Here is a 19,045-nt window from a genome sequence, read left to right as displayed (position 1 = left end):
TCACGGAATTAGATGTTATCTAAGTCCGTGATAATATCAATAATGTATTAGATATTTAGATGGATCATTTCTTATTGTTGTCATTCATTCCCTGATACCATAGCATGCCTGAGTTTTGTAAATTTTGTGCTATATATATATATATATGGTATATCCAAACAAGGTTACAGCGAAGCTTTACATAATGCGCCTGTCACATGTTAAATGAGCAAGTGGTTTGCATTATTGAAAAATAAAATACTTGTGGTTAAATGATGCTGTAAATAATTCAACATACCTGGTAGATCAATGAGTGTGATATAACATCTTGGAATGCATGTTATAATACATTAATGAAACCCAAGTCTATCGGTTAGGGTCAGATAATTCTGATAACATTAACACCACTACCGTAATCAGGGGACATAACTCTGTAAATACAGTTGGATAATATTGGTTTTGAAATTGATCTCTCCTGGTACTTTATATGAAGTTTGAAGCTAATCGCTGTTTCAGCAATTGTATAAAGGGGCTTAGCTCTGTAAAATTACTGTCGGAGATTGATGCATGGTTATCTCCCCTGAGCCATAAAGTCAGTTATTAAAGATATATAGCAGACAGTGCTTCAGCAATGTTTTGAAGGGGCATAACACAGTCAATTACAGTTGGATAATGTTGGTCCTTGTCCAATCTCTTACTGTAACAAATCTTGAAGTTTGATGATTGTTAATTTGTTATCGACCACACTGTTTCAGCAATTAACTAAAGGGGCACACCTCAGTAAATTAGAATCAGATAATCTCTAATGGTAATGATCAATCCCATGTAATTTTATCTGTTAAAAATAACTATTCACATAAACAATAACAAATAATGTATTAGAATACCTAGAGATTTTATTAGAAATGTAACATTTAAATATAAGAATGCACAGCACATCAAGTACAAATCATGTACATGGCAGTAAATAAGACATATTTCACATAAACACAAACACATGTGCATTTAGCACACAACAAAAAATAATAGTAGATACAACACATAATACCAACAGTTACAACACATCATATTAGATACAACACAAAATACTAGAAGCAATACATAATACACCAGATACAACACATCACCAACAGATACAACACATCACCAACAGTAACAACACATCACCAAAAGTTACAACACATCATATTAGATACAACACAAAACACTAGAAGCAATACATAATACACCAGATACAACACATCACTAACAGATACAACACAACACCAACAGATACAAAACATCACCAACAGTTATAACACATCACCAACAGGTACAACACATCACCAGCAGATACAACACATAACCAACAGATACAACCCATCACCAAATGATACAACAAAAACATCCCCAACAGATACAACAAATCACCAACAGATACGACACATCACCAACAGACACAACACATCACCAACCGTTACAACACATCACTAACAGATACAACATTACAACACATAATACTAGATACAACACATCACAAACAGTTACAACAAATCACCAAATAATACAACAAACACATAACAAACAGATACAACACACCACCAAATGATACATCAAACACATCACCAACAGGTACAACACAGCACCAACAGTTACAACAAATCACCAACAGATACAACCCATCACCAACAGTTACGACACATCACCAACAGGTACAACACATCACCATCAGATACAACACATCAACAACAGATACAACACGTCACCAACAGTTACAGCAAACACATCACCAACAGATACAACACATCACCAACAGTTACAACAAACACATCACCAACAGTTACAACAAACACATCACCAAATGATACAACACATCATAATAGATACAATACAAAATGCTAGATACAATACATAATACCAACTGATACAACACATTACTAACAGATACAACATTACAACACATAATACTAGATACAACACATAATACCAATATATACAACACATAATACTAGATACAACATTTTATAGTAAATATAACAAATAACAAGTAAATATAACAAATAACACCAGTAGGCACATGATACATGTACCACTATTTAAAACTGAATATAAACAAATATGTCAAATATCATGCAAAGCACTATTAAATTTATTAACACTCAGATAAATAAATCATAGCAGAGAGAAAACATTGTTGTTATTAGCACTAATTGTCACATATAATTCAAACATAGCACTTACATAATACATACATATATTGTCACATATAATTCAAAAATAGCACTTGTATAATACACACATAAATTGTCACAGATAATTAACAAACATAGCACTTAACAGTGTCCCAATATCACAACTTAAATATGACCTCTGGTATCAACAGTAGTCAAAACTGGGTAGGTAGATGATGCCCGGGGGTCCCTGGGGTCGACGACGTCTCTTGGATATCTCGGCCAGTGTCTTGGTGTTGTGGGTACGACTCCTCTTGTTGCTGAACCACTTCTTGACCTGTTCCTCCTTGACGTGACCTTGCTCGGCGAGGCGGTGAATGACGTCTGGTGACGGGTAGGGATGCTCGGTGTTGAGGTAGTACCACTCTTCCATCAGTCGGACAGCCTTACGGGACAAGACGGGTCGGGACAGTGGACGAGTCGGGGCTAAGATTGGTTCACTCTGGTGGCGAGTCCTCTCACAGGTTGTGGTGTCGAGTCCCTCAAGGCTGGTCTCCACACGGTCCATGATGAGGTGAAGCTGGTTGTCGTAGTAACTGTTGACAGATGGGTGGTAGGTTGGGGCACTGACTTGAAGATTCTGTAGACGCTCCATTTCCACTGCTCCGGCCTGGTATCGATAGAAACTGGACAGGTGCTGGATTTCATCACCATGGGTACTGTGTTGTCTTTTGAACATCTGCTGTAGACGGCGCTCTCTGTCAGACACTGTGGAGTAGGACTTGGGTTGGAATGTAGACAGGAGGGAGTTGGGCGTGGCAGACTTCTTACCCTCATCTAGGAGGACGGATCGCAGCTCACAGAAGAATGGGTGGTTGAGTAGAGGAGTGGATGGGGGTGAAGCTGAAGACAGCAAACCAAAGATGGAGTCAGGTCTGGATTCGGAGATAGGACTGGAGGCAGTAGTAGATTTCTTGTGTGGTGTTGTGGTGGTCTCGGAGGGTGGGTGGGTAGTGGTGGTCTCGGAGTGAGGGTGGGTAGTTGTGATCTCGGAGTGAGGGTGGGTAGCGGTGATCTCGGAGTGACGGCGGGTAGGGGTGGTCTCGGAGTGAGGGCGGGTAGGGGTGGTCTCAGAGTATGGGCGGGTAGTGGTGGTCTCGGAGTGTGGGCCGGTAGTGGTGGTCTCAGAGTGTGGGTTGGTAGTGGTGGTTACGGAATCTGGTCGGGTAATGGGTGATACAGACGACTCATACAGGAAGTCAAGCAGGTCATCAATCTGGGTGTGTCCATCTAGAATGGTCGCCTCAATGATGTCAGACAAAGTGGTCTCAGAGGTAACCTCCATTGGCAAGGGTGAAGGGATGTCAAACGACATGGTAGTAGCACTGAGTGATGTCAGGTTATGGCAGGTGTCAACTCTGGCAGCTGAGTGAAATGTGACATTTTTGACACTTGACACCATTTTTAAAGTAAAATTCTGGCTTGGGTGTCAAGATCCTGATGTGCCATTGGCTGACACCTGTAACAGGAGTTCAGAATACAGTTACCTCGTCCTCCCATTGGTGGAGCCCACTGATTACTGTTAAGTGTGTACTGTAACCGAACACTCTGATTGGTTGATAGGGTAATTGACCTGATAATCTCTGCCGTGATTGGTAGACAAATGTGAGATCACTTTACAGTAATCACTTCTGTTATCCTAATTATCCAGGTGAACAGATTACTGCTCACTATACAGGTAATTGCTATTATTACCTGTCAGATCAGGAGATTTTCACACCTGCCCTTTGTTCTTCAAAGGACAGTTAATGCTTCTGTTACCTTAATTAAGTACCTAACTAAGCACTTTCACACCTGTCTATTGTTCTCCAGAGGACAGTTAATGCTACTGTTACCTTAATTAAGTACCTAACTGAGCACTTTCTCACCTGTCTTTTGTCCATTACCTGAGCTGTACATGGCTTCCCAAGCCAACATTATACCAGTGCATGTTCATTAATTACCTGTGATGTACTTAGATTTGATGGATTATATCTGTCAGTATATTACTTCTGAAATTGATACAAGATGTAGATTGTCTATATTGATTTCAATTATACTATTCTCTGAATTGGTAATTTATTAATTTTAAACACATTTATATGTAAAAAAAAATCTTAGTAAACTTACAAACAATTATTGTACTATTTCAGTATATAACTTAACTGTACTTATGACAGATTTTAATAATGACATTTTTGATTTTTCAGTTTAGTAGAGTGTGTCGATCCTCTTCAAGATAAGTATTTGTACACATGACAATTTAAAACATAATTTTATCAGAGTTTCTGTAAAATGTATAAACAATGAATTTTTTTTGGAAACAATCAGTAGAATATAATAACACATTATGATATATTTCTACTATTTCATAATATTGCCAATTGTTATAAAATATTTTAACTTTACACACTTTCTACCTTAGTCCTTTTACCACTGTAGACCATAATTGACTCATCTATTTCAATGCATGGAAGAGTCTGCTAAAGTTATATAGGGGTGAAAGGGTTAATGGTTCTTTTCTTGGAGTAATTAGTGTAAATTATCTTAAGTTTTGTTTCCTTTTTGTGTTTTGTATGTACAAAGTCCATCTGCATAATATATTAATCTTGTTTTGGAGTACATTATTTACTTTTCAATGGAAAATTTACATCATTTTGCAAGAAGTATATCCTATCTTCAAAAGCATTAACCTAACCACCACTACATAAGATCTGATTTTATCAAAAACAGAAGGACAATTTTTAGATTGAGGTAATTTTAATAAAATGATACTTTTTCAAGCTCAGACAGGAGTTTAAAATGTGATTTTTTTTCTCCAGAGGAAATTTAACAATAAACAGACAATCAAGAATTTGGCCTTATTGTCTCTGTAGCATCAGGTCAAGGGCACTGTTACTGTTAGAAACATATCATGTTTGTTAGGATCTTATAATTTTGCTAAGACATCTTCCAGGGGTGTAGAGAGCAAAGGTGAATGTAACCCCTGGATATCGAGGATGCTCCAAGTACATTGGGCCAAATCTTTCATTTTTAATTTCTTGGCCCATGCTTCTGATGATGCAGGAATGCTCTTAGCTGAAACAATATTAAGTGAAAACCTCTTCTTAAACTTTGGGAGTTGTGTTTAAAAAATAACCCCTATATCCTATTTNGGGGGGGGGGGGGGGGGGGGGGGTACATCTTTTTTAGTCTACTTGACCCAGGGATGCTCAAAGCCAAATCATATTAGGTCAAAATCTCTTTCTGAACTCACAGGAGTTGTTTGTAAAGATAAACGTTTATTTCCTATTTTGGGCCCCCAGCTCTCTGCTTCTAGGATGCCGCACCTTCATTTTAATTCCCAGGCAATCTTCAAGCCAAATTAGGTAAAAATCCTTTCCTTGATGGGCTGCATGCACAATGGTGTAAGCTCACTTGGATGTCATTTGAGGTGGTGAGCTTACAAAACTTCTAAAACTCCCGACTATATATATAAGGCCTTGATCATGATGGCAAATTTTCATCATCCATCAAACTCTTGATTTAAAAACTTTGCTTACCTTTTTGTAGATTGCTGATATCAGAGCACTTCGTATCCTCATGCCAACAGTCATGCCAATCTTGAAGTTTTGGTGGTAGAACAGAGACTGGATGAGGGCCACAAACAACATGAGGAGTGCAGGGACGTAGCCCCTCCATAGGGGGAGGCTGTCACGATTGTCGGCGTAGTTAATGATGAATCTGGTAATAAAGACAGAGCTTATGTTATACTCAGGGTAAATCACACGTATTTTACAGGATGAATATAGTGTCCTACTCATTCACAAAAAATATGACTGCAAGTTTTATATCGAGCTACTATTTCTTCAGCAACATTTGAACAAGGAAATACATCTGTAATATATATTGTTCAACAATTCTGAATACTCTTGAAGATATCATGAAAAGAAGATTCACAGTAAAAATTTAATCAAATACAGGAAAATTTTTTTTATTTCAAAATCTATTTATCAGGTCATGAAAATAATGTATTTTCCCCAAAATATTGTACCAAACAAAGTAGGCAAGTCAAAAACGAACTTAACTACCCAGGATAAAACCGTTAAAAAAACAAATTGAAATTCATAATTACTTGCAACGTCTAATAAGTACTACATGTAGAAGACAATTACTTTTCATTTTCAGTAATACGGTGATATACTTTACTTACTGTAAAAGTACGGGGTTTATAAACTGCAGGATATCTGACACAGATTTAAACAAGATAGCACAGCAATATGTCGGCCCAAAGGTCTTCAGCAGTGCTCTGAATAGGGAAGGTTTATATTTGGGTACATCAGGTTTTTTTCCGTTTTTAACCTCCGAAGCCTTAATGTCTGATTCTGTGGGCACCTCTGTCAGGAGTGGCGTTTTCTCTGTGATGGTGGAGGTGAAAGAGCGGTTGTTGAATTGACTACTGGAACTGTTACTGGATCCTGACGAAGATGTCAGACTGAAAGATAAAAAAGTTATCATTGTAGCTTGTGTCAGTGTGTGACATTGCATATCTTGCATTGTCAGTCACGACACTTCCAAATAAGATGCCATTCCACATTTGATTTTAACCATTATAGGGAACACATAAACAAGTAAATTTAATAATTACTTTAATAAGTAAAACAATTACCACTTTAACCCTTTCACCACTGTAGACCATAATAGACTCATCCCTATCAATGTATGGAAGAGTTTAACAAAGTTACATAGGGTTGAAAGGGTTAACGACTTTTTATATCAATTATTATCTTTCAATGGTTTGAAACAGTTAAGCTGTATTTAATACAACTGAACCAGGAAATTCTAGTTTGTTTGTGTTTAACGTCCTATTAACAGCTATAATCGTTTAAGGATATGCCAGGTTTGGTGGTGGAGGAACGCTGGAGTTTACGGAGAAAAACCACGACCTGCAGTCAGTATCTGGCGACTGCTCCACGTAGGTCTCGAACCAGCAACCCAGTGGTGAAGGGCTATTCTGTCTTTGCATATTGCAGAGTTATCTTCTCTTGTGAGCAGGTATTGCTTGTTACGTCATTGGTTTGTGTGAGAAAATTACGTTGTTTTCTCAAAAATTGATGACATTACGTACTCTAACAAACAAATGACACAACAATCAATACTTGCTCACAAGAGCAGATAATCTGCAATACGAAAAGACGGAATAGTGATCTAGACGGTCAGAGGCCTTAACCATTCAGCCACCACGGCCCCGGAAGATGAGAGTAGATCGAGAACTTTTTTGTTTAATCATTTTAGAGTATTTATACAGTCTACCAAGTAATTTTAAAGTTCTTTGTACAAAAGAGAAGACAACCATACATTCAATATTAACTTTTAGAGGCACCTGTAAACAAGACACTAAATGTAGCTAATTGACTCACCCCTCATAGTGCAGACTCTTGGTAACTTCCTTTTTCCAAGCCTTGTCCAACTTAGGGTGGAGAACTTGACTTTTGTCCCATGGATTAAGGCTCCATAAATCCTCGGGCTCTAGGGGACTCTTAAACGCTTTTATTACCAATCTGTGAAGAAATCATACATGTGATTTAGTTTGAGGACAAGTCTCGCAAAAGGTGTTGGCCGACATTCATGACATAAGCGTTTACTAAATGTATTTTACTGTCAGGCCAGCGCCGGGCTTTAACATAGGGGAAAATACATTGTAAGCATCCAAATTGGAAATTGTACACCTCCTATTCAATAATTGTTTTTGTCAGGTTCAAAAGACTAGAAGACTTTTGGTTGAACTAAACTTATTTACTACAACTGCTACATATATTTTGAATAGTTGAAAATAAAGTGATTTGGTTTCTTCTTTCATAGTTTTGATTTTGGTCAATAATTAGGAAAAAGGCGAGTTTTCTCCAGGTACTCCAGTTTCCTTCCATATTTAGACCCCCGTGTGCTGCAGTCCCAGCTAACAAGATTAATATATATTGATAGAGTTTGTTTCAGGATTGTTGTAAAATAAAGTTAAACTGCAGAATTGTTTTCCTGGTATACAGTACGTTGTTTCAAGAATCCATATCTCACCCGTTCATCCACCAGAAGTAAAGCTGGTTCAGGATCGACACACTCCCCTCCGGACATCGCTCCTGTTCAACACATTCAGTATTAAAACTACATACATACATGTACATTTCGGTTGACTCAAACAATTAGGCCCATAGGACCTGCATCTTTTACCTAAATCATTCACAGAAGTAATCATTGCACAATATTTTCATTAAAAGAATGATTGAAAATCAGTACCCAGACTTCAAGGCTGATATTGGAACACATTCAAATCAAAATCTTCATGGTTAGCAATCATTTATATTGTGATAGGGTTGGGTCCACAACTGTTTCCATGTTAAGGAGTTTCCACCCTTCGTAATACACATGTTTTTCTTATCGTATTTTCGTGTCGTCATTTCCGTATTGCGTATCGGGCATTCCATTACCGTGGTGTAAATTATAGTAACACCGGGTAAACAATAGTACACGTGCGTGACGATGATATGTCAACACCCGATATCTAGACTTAACTTGGAAATGTATAATCACACGTACTTCAGAAATAAAGCTTATGCTACAAAGACATTAATTAACTCACGGGCAAACACTGACATATGATCAGACGACTTCCAAGAAGGTCGTATGAGGCGCATGGAATGCAGACTGATGTGTTTTGTTTACTGACCTCACCTGTACGTATCACATGCTAACAGTAGTTCACAAGCTCTTGGTCGCTACAACTTTTGTTGTCGAGCGAGTTACGCTCTGTCAGATAAATCGGTTCACAAATGCAATTACAATAACTCTGTTAAAAAGTGGTTTGTAAAATATCAAGATCCCTATAAAATGCAAGTGCATGTGCGTGCACGTAATAACGGCATACCATGCGATAGCCTATGGTTACATATGTACCTGACATGTTAATATACCATGCGTAAGCAGGCTATGGAATGATGTCCAAAGTGTACATGATTGAGAGTAATTTTGTTCCATAAAAGAACAGTAAATTGACAATTAAATCTAGTAATTTAAATTACTTCCGTCGTTTTTTGGTATAGTAAAGAAAATAAGTGTCATTGTATAAATTCTATCCCTCTGCAAAAAGTTCCGTTTTTTTTCAAGGTAGACAACTCTCATCAGGATCAAAATTATTGTAAAATGTAAAATAAATTAATTATAAAGACTTTGTGTGCATTTGGTTCAATTTTTCAGTCTTTTTGTATGAAACTATGTGTCCTGTTTGCTTTTAGCTTGTATTTAGTAACTGTTATCCATACAATTTCAATAAAAAACGCTTTTTGTAACATGTTGTAGATATTTTATGATAAATAAAATATTTGTAGGGTTGATTAGCAATGTTTCTTTTCATTATTTTATTGTTGTTATAGTTTTGAACAATGCCACACGCTCAAAAAATGTAAAAGTGTTGAATTTGACAAAAATTCAATATTTCGGTATTTTTTACCAAAAAATCCCCAGTTTATCGGAATGCTTAGATTTTCATAAAATCATCTCTACATAGTGACATAACCATTATGTGAAACTTTCATTGAATTCTGCTGGCTAATTGCGAAAGGGTGGAGCCTCCTTAAGACCCAAAGACAGTTCCTAAGGTTGGTTGCAGACCATGAGACCAATCCTAGTAGCATATCTGTATTTCTTTTCTTTTCATGCCCTGCTATTATATATAGCTGAGATTCATATGACATAAGTGTTTACTATTAATATATTTTACTGTCAGCACCATTATTTTACATTTTAATGATTGTTTTAATCAGAAAAGCATTCAAAGTCCGTGTGATGGTTAAATATAAAAAAAAATAAAAAAAAGTGTTTCTTTGACTTCCCTAGTACTTTCTTCTCTATAGAGGTTCATCACGGGAATCCCCTAGCGCTAGGGAAGTCAAAGAAATTCTGATCAAACTTATTAGTAGATCTGTATCAATAACACAGCTTACTGTGATGTAAGAATAAAATAGTGACTACCAAAGTATTTTACTGGAATAAACAAAAGAACGACGTTACAACAATTCAGTAATAAAGTCCTACCTTTTCTTCATCGTCCAGTATAAATAACTTGTGCTCCGCAAAGCAGTGAAGAAAAAGCTGAAGTAGGACGAGGAAGTAATAGCAGAAGAATGGGACAAAGGTGAACAGATTCGTGTTGTACTCCTGTAAAAATACAAAACTCTGAGGTTAGAAAATAGTCAAATTTTATATTATAGTACATTGTATATAACACAGAAAATCGGTTACTTGGTGTACTCTGTAAGACTACCGTGGCCAGTAGACAATACTCACCATGTATACATGATATACCAAACTCTGAGGTTAGAAAATAGTCAAATTTTATATTATAGTACATTGTATACAACACAGAAAATCGGTTACTTGGTACTCTGTAAGACTACCGTGGCCAGTAGACAATACTCACCATGTATACATGAAATACCAAACTCTGAGGTTACCAAAAACATAGAACAGACACATTGTATATAACACAGAAAATCGGTTACTGGGTACTCTGTAAGACTACCGTGGCCAGTAGACAATACTCACCATGTATACATGATATACCAAACTCTGAGGTTACCAAAAACATAGAACAGACACATTGTATAACCCAAAATAATTTACCATTACTCTTAGACCACGTTTGTGACCAGACACAATATTTATCATGTATAATTAAATACAAAACTCCAAGGTGGATCAACATTTTATATAGATAGCACAGAAAATCGGTTACTCTAAAACTACATCAGAGACTGATAATTGATTATCTTATGTAAAAACTTTTGTGGACAAATTGTACCATTCAGTAATTTTTTCAGCTTGGTAAAACAAATCTGAATACAATATACATATATAATTCTAGTCACATAAAACAAGCACCTGTTACTTTATTTTTAACAACAGGATCACAGTAAGTATATGGATATTATATATAATTACACAATAAATAAATTCTACTTTAAACTTCATTTTTTTCGTTAACTGTAATGGGTACAGGCCCAGGCCCAGGCCCAGTTATTAAAAGGTGCAAATTACTGATTATCAGTATAATATCTTTGCCAAAATTAGTTTGAAAAAGAAAATATTTCAAAATAAAACATTTACAATACAGTAAGCTTTCCAAAATTTCTATGTATTTTGAATGTGTATATATATTGTCATCTGGAGTGACAATTTGACATACCTCATTTATAAGTTTGGTGTATGTGGGTATAATCCCAGCGATGGCCATCAGCAGCCAAAAAACAAAGAGAAGACCAGATGTGTGGACCCCTTTGATCCTTAATATGTGGGTCAGCAGACATGACACCATCTGTAAATATCAAACACAAACTGCACAATGGCTGATGAAGATAATAGAGCTGTTAACCAAATTCTAACCAAAACCCATATTCCCATGTAAGTATTACAAATATAGCAATTCATAGTCCCCCACCAGTAATGATTTCTTTACTTACTGAGCTGTACACCTATTTTAGTATGTAGGTCACAGTGACATACTTCCTGTATTCTCTTCCCATGCCAAAACATACTTGCATACCAAATCGTGTTAGCCCTGAAGAACCAGCATAAGATATGCCCAAAACAATTTTTTTTTAGAAGCTGAGGTCAAGGGTAAAACAACAGGTCACAGTGGCCTACTTTTTGTATTTGACATTACACCATCCCATACACAGATTTATCCAGATTTTATTCTGACTGTAAGAATTTACATATTCTTCTGCTGTCAGTTCTATTACACAAACAAAAGTTTGATAATAATGAGGAAAGCTAAAATATCCCCCTCAAGCCGCCACATACCGAAATTGGAAAATGGGGAAAAAAGGTATCATTTCCCCCAAAAAGTGTTCCTAAATGGAGATGAAACAAATGAAATAATGAATAGGAAGTACACAACTGCATGATGACAGGGGGTAGCTATCATATCTGTAAAGTTTTGCTGAAATCGGCCTAGTAGATTTGGAAGAGTTGTCCAGAGAAGGATTTTTCAACAAAGGGCCATAACTTTATAAAAATAAAGGGTCGGCATGAAGGCACACAACATCAGGGGGTTATTACCATATCTGTGAACTTTCATTGACATCGGGCCAGTAGTTAAGGGAGGCAAACAAAGTTTTTTTTCAACAAATGGCCATGACTCCTTTAAAAAGGGTTTGAATGAAAAAATACTACCTACATGCACAACATCAGGGGGTTATTTACCATATCTGTGAACTTTCGTTGAAATTGGTCCAGCAGTTTAGGAAAAGTTGTCAGGACACAGATTTTTCAACAAAGGGCCATAACTCTGTATAAAAAGAGTTAGAATGAAAAAAATAATACTTACAAAAGCCAGTATTTTGAGGGTGGAGGCTATAATGACAGCCAGTGGAGGGTCCTCCTGGGTTTTTATCTGATAGATAAGCTCTATCAGTACTACACACGTCAGCAGCACATTTACCAGCTGAAATAGATAGGAATTTTAAGAAATAGAAAAAAAGTAAAAACATTTTCTAAGTCCTATGTCTAAAAGCTTTTATTACAACTTTGACATACACTACAACAGAATCAATACAAAAAGAGCACCTGGTTTTATCAAACAGAATTTGGTTTCACATTTTTATGTCAGGAACGGAATTAAATTATTTGGCATCATAAAAGCAATTAGCTAGTTATCACACATCTGACATTAAGTGCAGAAGTTTAACTTTATGGTAAACATTATTTACTGCAAGTGGAAGTTTCTGCGAGTTGCGATATTGGCAAAGTAGAATTTGATTGCTTGTATGATGAAGAATGAAGATTTCTTGGCACGTTTAATGGATTAAGATTGGGTGTGTCCTCATTAAATTGTGCCTGTCTGGAACAAAGTTTCTAACCCTTCAAACCGTACCAGTTTTGTGATATGGAAACAGCAGCAGGGATTGGTGACAATGAGCTTGTTAAACTCCCTGTATAGGTACGACAGATAGAAGGGGAACGCCAGCAGCAGTACCCCACAGGGTATCCATACCAGCAGTGTCTGCTGGAAACACTCGCTGAACTCTGGGAACGATCCATCTATCAACTCAGATGCATTCTGTAAAAAAAAAATGGATTTCAAAACCAATCTGATCACATTTCAATCACTATTCAATTTTATTCAATCAGGTAACATAAGGACACTGATAAAAAACTTCCTTCCCTCACTTTCAAAACTGGATCCACCGTTATAACAATACTTTTTGTACAGAATACTCAAGTATATATTTGCCAAATTTCTTTATACTGAATAAAAATATTTGTTTCCCCCCTCTGGTATACCAAACATATCAACATGAAAATGAAAATCAAACATAATCTTGAGGCAAAGAGTTCCATTCATAAAATAAAATGAAATGTTGTTGCTCTATCTGCATTATTGCTCAAGTATGTCATTTTCTACAGACATATTCTAATTTAATATATATTTATGTCACGTCTTGCAGTGTATTCTACAGTTACAGTGTTGGAAATTTAAGAAGGTCTAATAAAAAAACATGGAGGTTGATCATGAGTTTGGGACCTATAACCACTGCCGGTCCTTTAAAAAAATACTAATTAAATGTCTTAACAAGGGAAGTAACTCTTAGTAAGAAAATCTATTTATGTGAACAGCGGTAGATCTATAACTCCTTGCAGCAGAGACCTATATCAAAATATAAACGTCTCTGCTTGCAGTTAATTTATGTTATATATATATATATCTAACTCGGAAAGTGCATGGTACCATTTACATAATCAAAATATAACATTAACGGGCGATACTTTTTTGATGGCCAGTAAAGTTTACCCCTCTTACCACTTTACCAGACCAGAGACCAGCTCTAGTCGTACGTATATGAATCCACTGACTTTATAATTAGATAGCTCTTATATATTCCGTGATGAATCTTAACGCGTTCATTGATTCATCAATCTCTCTGTCAACACACAGAGCTGACAACGTTAATGTGACCACTGCCATCACCTGTACCAGCGTTACAACCCAGAGACGCTCCTGATTCCAACTCATTCACGATACAGACGCTGCGAGGTCATGATCTCGTTACCTCTCGCATATCGGTTTTCCCGCCAAGTACTGACCAAATACCTCAAGCGCCCGGATGCTTTTTATTTTAGAAAAATCCTGTCCATTAATGACAAGGAATATGTAATATATATATATATATAGGTATGTATAATACATATACAAATATTTTCATTTTAGCTTTTTGTGAACGATAATACAGTGTATATTTACAAATATAACTAATTCCGTGGATCAACACATCATCAGACCCAGAGAGGCTGGCTAAAATATTTTAAACAACTTCTGAAAAAGCATCACGTAGCTGCCTGCTGCACTATAATGTTAGTGGCATTCTGGGATAAAGGGTATTGAACTGCCTTGTTCTGATAAATGACCTTGACCTGCTCTAAGGTCATATGGTTCAAATGCGTTGAAATATGAAAAGCTACTAGTAACTAAAATATCTGGGGTGATAATATATAGTTTGCCAGAAGCAGTCTGTGATAAAGCTCCCGGCTATCATACTTTTTCAAATAAATTACCTTGACCGTCATTGAAGGTTACATAAATATAAAATCTTAAACAAGCAAGAGACATACACATGTATATACAATGATGAAGTTGTCCAAATAAAATACTTTGCCAACTTTTAAAGTTTTAAGGAGAAAATGTGTAAACAGTTACAGAAGCCTTTTTAATATGTAGTATAAGCATATATCAAGTTTCCCTGCGATCATTTTTCTCTAAAGTTAATTCGACCGTTACCTACTATGCAGGTCACAAATGGGAATTGTATTTTCGATTAGCATTGAATACTACTATTAACGTGATACGTGCCCATTGGATCTCTTGTTTTCAAGCATAATAAAACATTTAAACGGTACAGAACAAAGAAAGATATAATTACCCAAATACTTGAACCGTTACAAAAGTCCGACATAAAGTCTCTAGTGTCGTTAATGTCCATCCTTCCTTCTCCAATCTTTCTGTAGTATATCCCGATGTGTATTCCATGCCACCATTTACTTACACATTCACATAGTACTCGTTAAAATACTGCTAACAATATCTAGAACGTCCGTTCGAAATAACATTTTTAAACAATTATTTCGAAAAGCGGAAAAAATCCGTGCAAATTGAAAGTTTCTTCTACAGTAGATATTGACCATATAGCTTAAAAACAGCTCAATAATTCTCTTTAAAGAAACGATACGAGCCTGAATAACAAATTATGTTATACTTTTCTACTGTGTACCCATAGAGAGTCCCGTGATCTGTAAGCGACGGATGAAAGCTTAAGACAGCCTTCACAACAGGTGTAGCTCGTGATGTGACGACAACAACATCATACTGTACTTTATAATTGTATTCAAACAAATTCAGAAGAGAAAATGGTGAAATAAACACAAAATGAAGATAATGTATACTTTGATGTTGAATATAGGTTTTAGCAGGTCTGCACTGTGTTCATGTAACTGACGGGTACGTATACATGTAGCAGTTTCTATGGTAACTGACGGGTACGTATACATGTAGCAGTTTCTATGGTAACTGACGGGTGCACATTGTATATAGATACAAGTATCAGTTTGATTTGCTTATTACTTTAGACCTTTCTGTCAATGTATACATGCAGTACTAGTACATACAACACACACTAATTAAGATAGTGAAGAAAGCTATCCCACGTTGACTCTTATACAGGACTCATGCTGCCAATTTTAATCAATTTCGCTAGATTTGATAGATCTTCCTTGCTTTCTATCTGCATTAATTGGATAAATTTGAACAAACAACGGTTCTTGTAATAACATTTCTCTTAATGTAATGACTTTTTAAATCTACATAATATTCAGATTTTAGAATAAAGTGGTATTCATCCTCATTATCATGTGCACCTCTACAGCAATATAAACACATTCGTTCATTTCTTACAACCGGTTGTTTTATCAACTTTCTTTAATATCTAGCTCATGAAATGACAATCACATTTTGGTAATTTATTTCAGATTTGCACTTCACATAGGTTCATTAAATATCGTCATAAACGTACGATATTTGTGTGTGTGTGTGTGTGTGTGTGTGTGTGTGTGTGTTTTGTGGGTTCATTATACATTGCGACATATTTTATCGTCGGAGAATCCAGTATATTATTACAGTGTTTTAACTTATCACACGTTTCTGTGTCAAAACTTAGTTATTAGATTCCAGAACCTACCTACAGTTGATCAGTACATTTTTTCATTGTTCGCGTGGTATACTTTGTATCTTTACCATAATTCTTTTTAAATTGAGATTTAAGACAGATATTTGTAGTAAATATCTGCAGCGCTGGGTTGATTCCTGCATTACCGAATTAAAATACGATATGGTTGAAAAACAGCGCTACGCTCGACTTGAACAATTTTGATCTGGTGACTTCAGAGAAAATATATGTAACGAAAAATTCAGCTCACATGACTGTTGTTTCATAAACCTTTCACTTTGACGTCACGTGATATACATCGGTCGTCAGAGACGGGGCGATGTCACAATTCACTCCATTATACCCGGCAACGAATTCTACGTACCTACTCAGTGGGAACGAATACTTCATCGAGAAAGACCGTTTGTGTATCAAACACACTCACATGGATTTCTCGCTTTCACAACGCTGGTATTCAAAAACTAATTAGTGCTATTTTCACAACACATCGTGTAATCATTATGCTTTTTTAATGCATTAGTTGACGGTATTACATGGTGTTGGTATCACACCATGTGTCGATATTATATTGTGTCGGTACCACACCATGTGTCGATATTACACTGTGTCGGTATCACACCATGTGTTGATATTACAATGTGTCGGTATCACATTAGGTCGGTATCACACCATGTGTCGATATAACATTATGTCGGTATCACACCATGTGTCGATATTACATTGTGTCGGTATCACACCTTGTGTTGATATTACAATGTGTCGGTATCACATTAGGTCGGTATCAAACCATGTGACGATATTACATTAGGTTGGTATGACACCATGTGTCGATATTACATTAGGTCGGTATCACAACATGTGTCGATATTACATTAGGTCGGTATCACACCATGTGACGATATTACATCAGGTCAGTTTCACACCATGTGTCGATATTACATTAGGACGGTATCACACCATGTGTCGATATTACATGGTGTTGGTATCACACCATGTGTCGATATTGTATTGTGTCGGTATCACACCATGTGTCGATATTACATGGTGTTGGTATCACACCATGTGTCGATATTATATTGTGTCGGTACCACACCATGTGTCGATATTACACTGTGTCGGTATCACACCATGTTTTGATATTACAATGTGTCGGTATCACATTAGGTCGGTATCAAACCATGTGACGATATTACATTAGGTTGGTATGACACCATGTGTCGATATTACATTAGGTCGGTATCACAACATGTGTCGATATTACATTAGGTCGGTATCACAACATGTGTCGATATTACATTAGGTCGGTATCACAACATGTGTCGATATTACATTAGGTCGGTATCACACCATGTGACGATATTACATTAGGACGGTATCACACCATGTGTCGATATAACATTAGGTCGGTAACACACCATGTGTCGATATAACATTAGGTCGGTAACACACCATGTGTCGATATAACATTAGGTCGGTAACACACCATGTGTCGATATAACATTAGGTCGGTAACACACCATGTGTCGATATAACATTAGGTCGGTATCACACCATGTGTCGATATTACATGGTGTTGGTATCACACCATGTGTCGATATTATATTGTGTCGGTATCACACCATGTGTCGATATTACATTGTGTCGGTATCACACCATGTGTTGATATTACAATGTGTCGGTATCACATTAGGTCGGTATCAAACCATGTGACGATATTACATTAGGTTGGTATGACACCATGTGTCGATATTACATTAGGTCGGTATCACACCATGTGTCGATATTACATCAGGTCGGTATCATACCATGTGTCGATATCACATAAGGTCGGTATCACACCATGTGTCGATATAACATTAGGTCGGTATCACACTATGTGTCGATATAACATTAGGTAGGTATCACACCATATGTCGATATTACATTGGGTCGATATAACACCATGTGTCGATATAACATTAGGACGGTATCACACCATGTGTCGATATTACATTAGGTCGGTATCACACCATGTGTCGATATTACATAGGGTCGGTATCACACCATGTGTCGATATTACATTAGGTCGGTATCACACCATGTGTCGATATTACATAAGGTCGGTATCACACCATGTGTCGATATTACATAAGGTCGGTATCACACCATGTGTTGATATTACATAAGGTCAGTATGACACCATGTGTTGATATTACATAAGGTCAGTATGACACCATGTGTCTAAATTACATTGTGTAGGTATCACACCATGTGACGATATTACATTAGGTCGGTATCACACCATGTGTCGATATTACATAAGGTCGGTATCACACCATGTGTTGATATTACATAAGGTCAGTATGACACCATGTGTTGATATTACATAAGGTCAGTATGACACCATGTGTCTAAATTACATTGTGTAGGTATCACACCATGTGACGATATTACATTAGGTCGGTATCACACCATGTGTCGATATTACATAAGGTCGGTATCACACCATGTGTTGATATTACATAAGGTCAGTATGACACCATGTGTTGATATTACATAAGGTCAGTATGACACCATGTGTCTAAATTACATTGTGTAGGTATCACACCATGTGACGATATTACATTAGGTCGGTATCACACCATGTGTCGA

The 19,045-nt window shown here is 36.5% G+C and overlaps 1 protein-coding gene across 3 annotated transcripts in view; it reads right to left on the bottom strand.

The window, feature by feature from the left end:
* LOC110452804 (multidrug resistance-associated protein 1-like) overlaps positions 1-19,045 on the bottom strand; it is a 41,947-nt gene that overhangs the window by 20,778 nt on the left and 2,124 nt on the right. Inside the window, exons 2-10 of one of the 3 annotated variants that reach the window (XM_021501486.1) lie at positions 15,116-15,194; positions 13,072-13,257; positions 12,526-12,642; positions 11,383-11,511; positions 10,233-10,355; positions 8,220-8,281; positions 7,568-7,708; positions 6,361-6,642; positions 5,711-5,891 (exon numbers count right to left, since the gene is read on the bottom strand). In XM_021501486.1, coding sequence (XP_021357161.1) covers positions 5,711-5,891; positions 6,361-6,642; positions 7,568-7,708; positions 8,220-8,281; positions 10,233-10,355; positions 11,383-11,511; positions 12,526-12,642; positions 13,072-13,257; positions 15,116-15,175 — 1,281 coding nt within the window. In that variant the 5' untranslated portion in view covers positions 15,176-15,194. Of the gene's footprint in view, positions 1-5,710; positions 5,892-6,360; positions 6,643-7,567; positions 7,709-8,219; positions 8,282-10,232; positions 10,356-11,382; positions 11,512-12,525; positions 12,643-13,071; positions 13,258-14,166; positions 14,231-15,115; positions 15,195-19,045 lie in introns of those variants that run through there. The other 2 variants (XM_021501487.1, XM_021501485.1) reach the window with 2 other exon arrangements.

The sequence above is a fragment of the Mizuhopecten yessoensis genome, unplaced genomic scaffold (assembly GCF_002113885.1).
Source record: "Mizuhopecten yessoensis strain PY_sf001 unplaced genomic scaffold, ASM211388v2 scaffold6893, whole genome shotgun sequence".
Classification (NCBI taxonomy): Eukaryota; Metazoa; Mollusca; class Bivalvia; order Pectinida; family Pectinidae; genus Mizuhopecten; species Mizuhopecten yessoensis.
The sequence above is the reverse complement of the archived record's forward strand: the minus strand, read 5'-3'. Positions and strand labels throughout refer to the sequence as shown.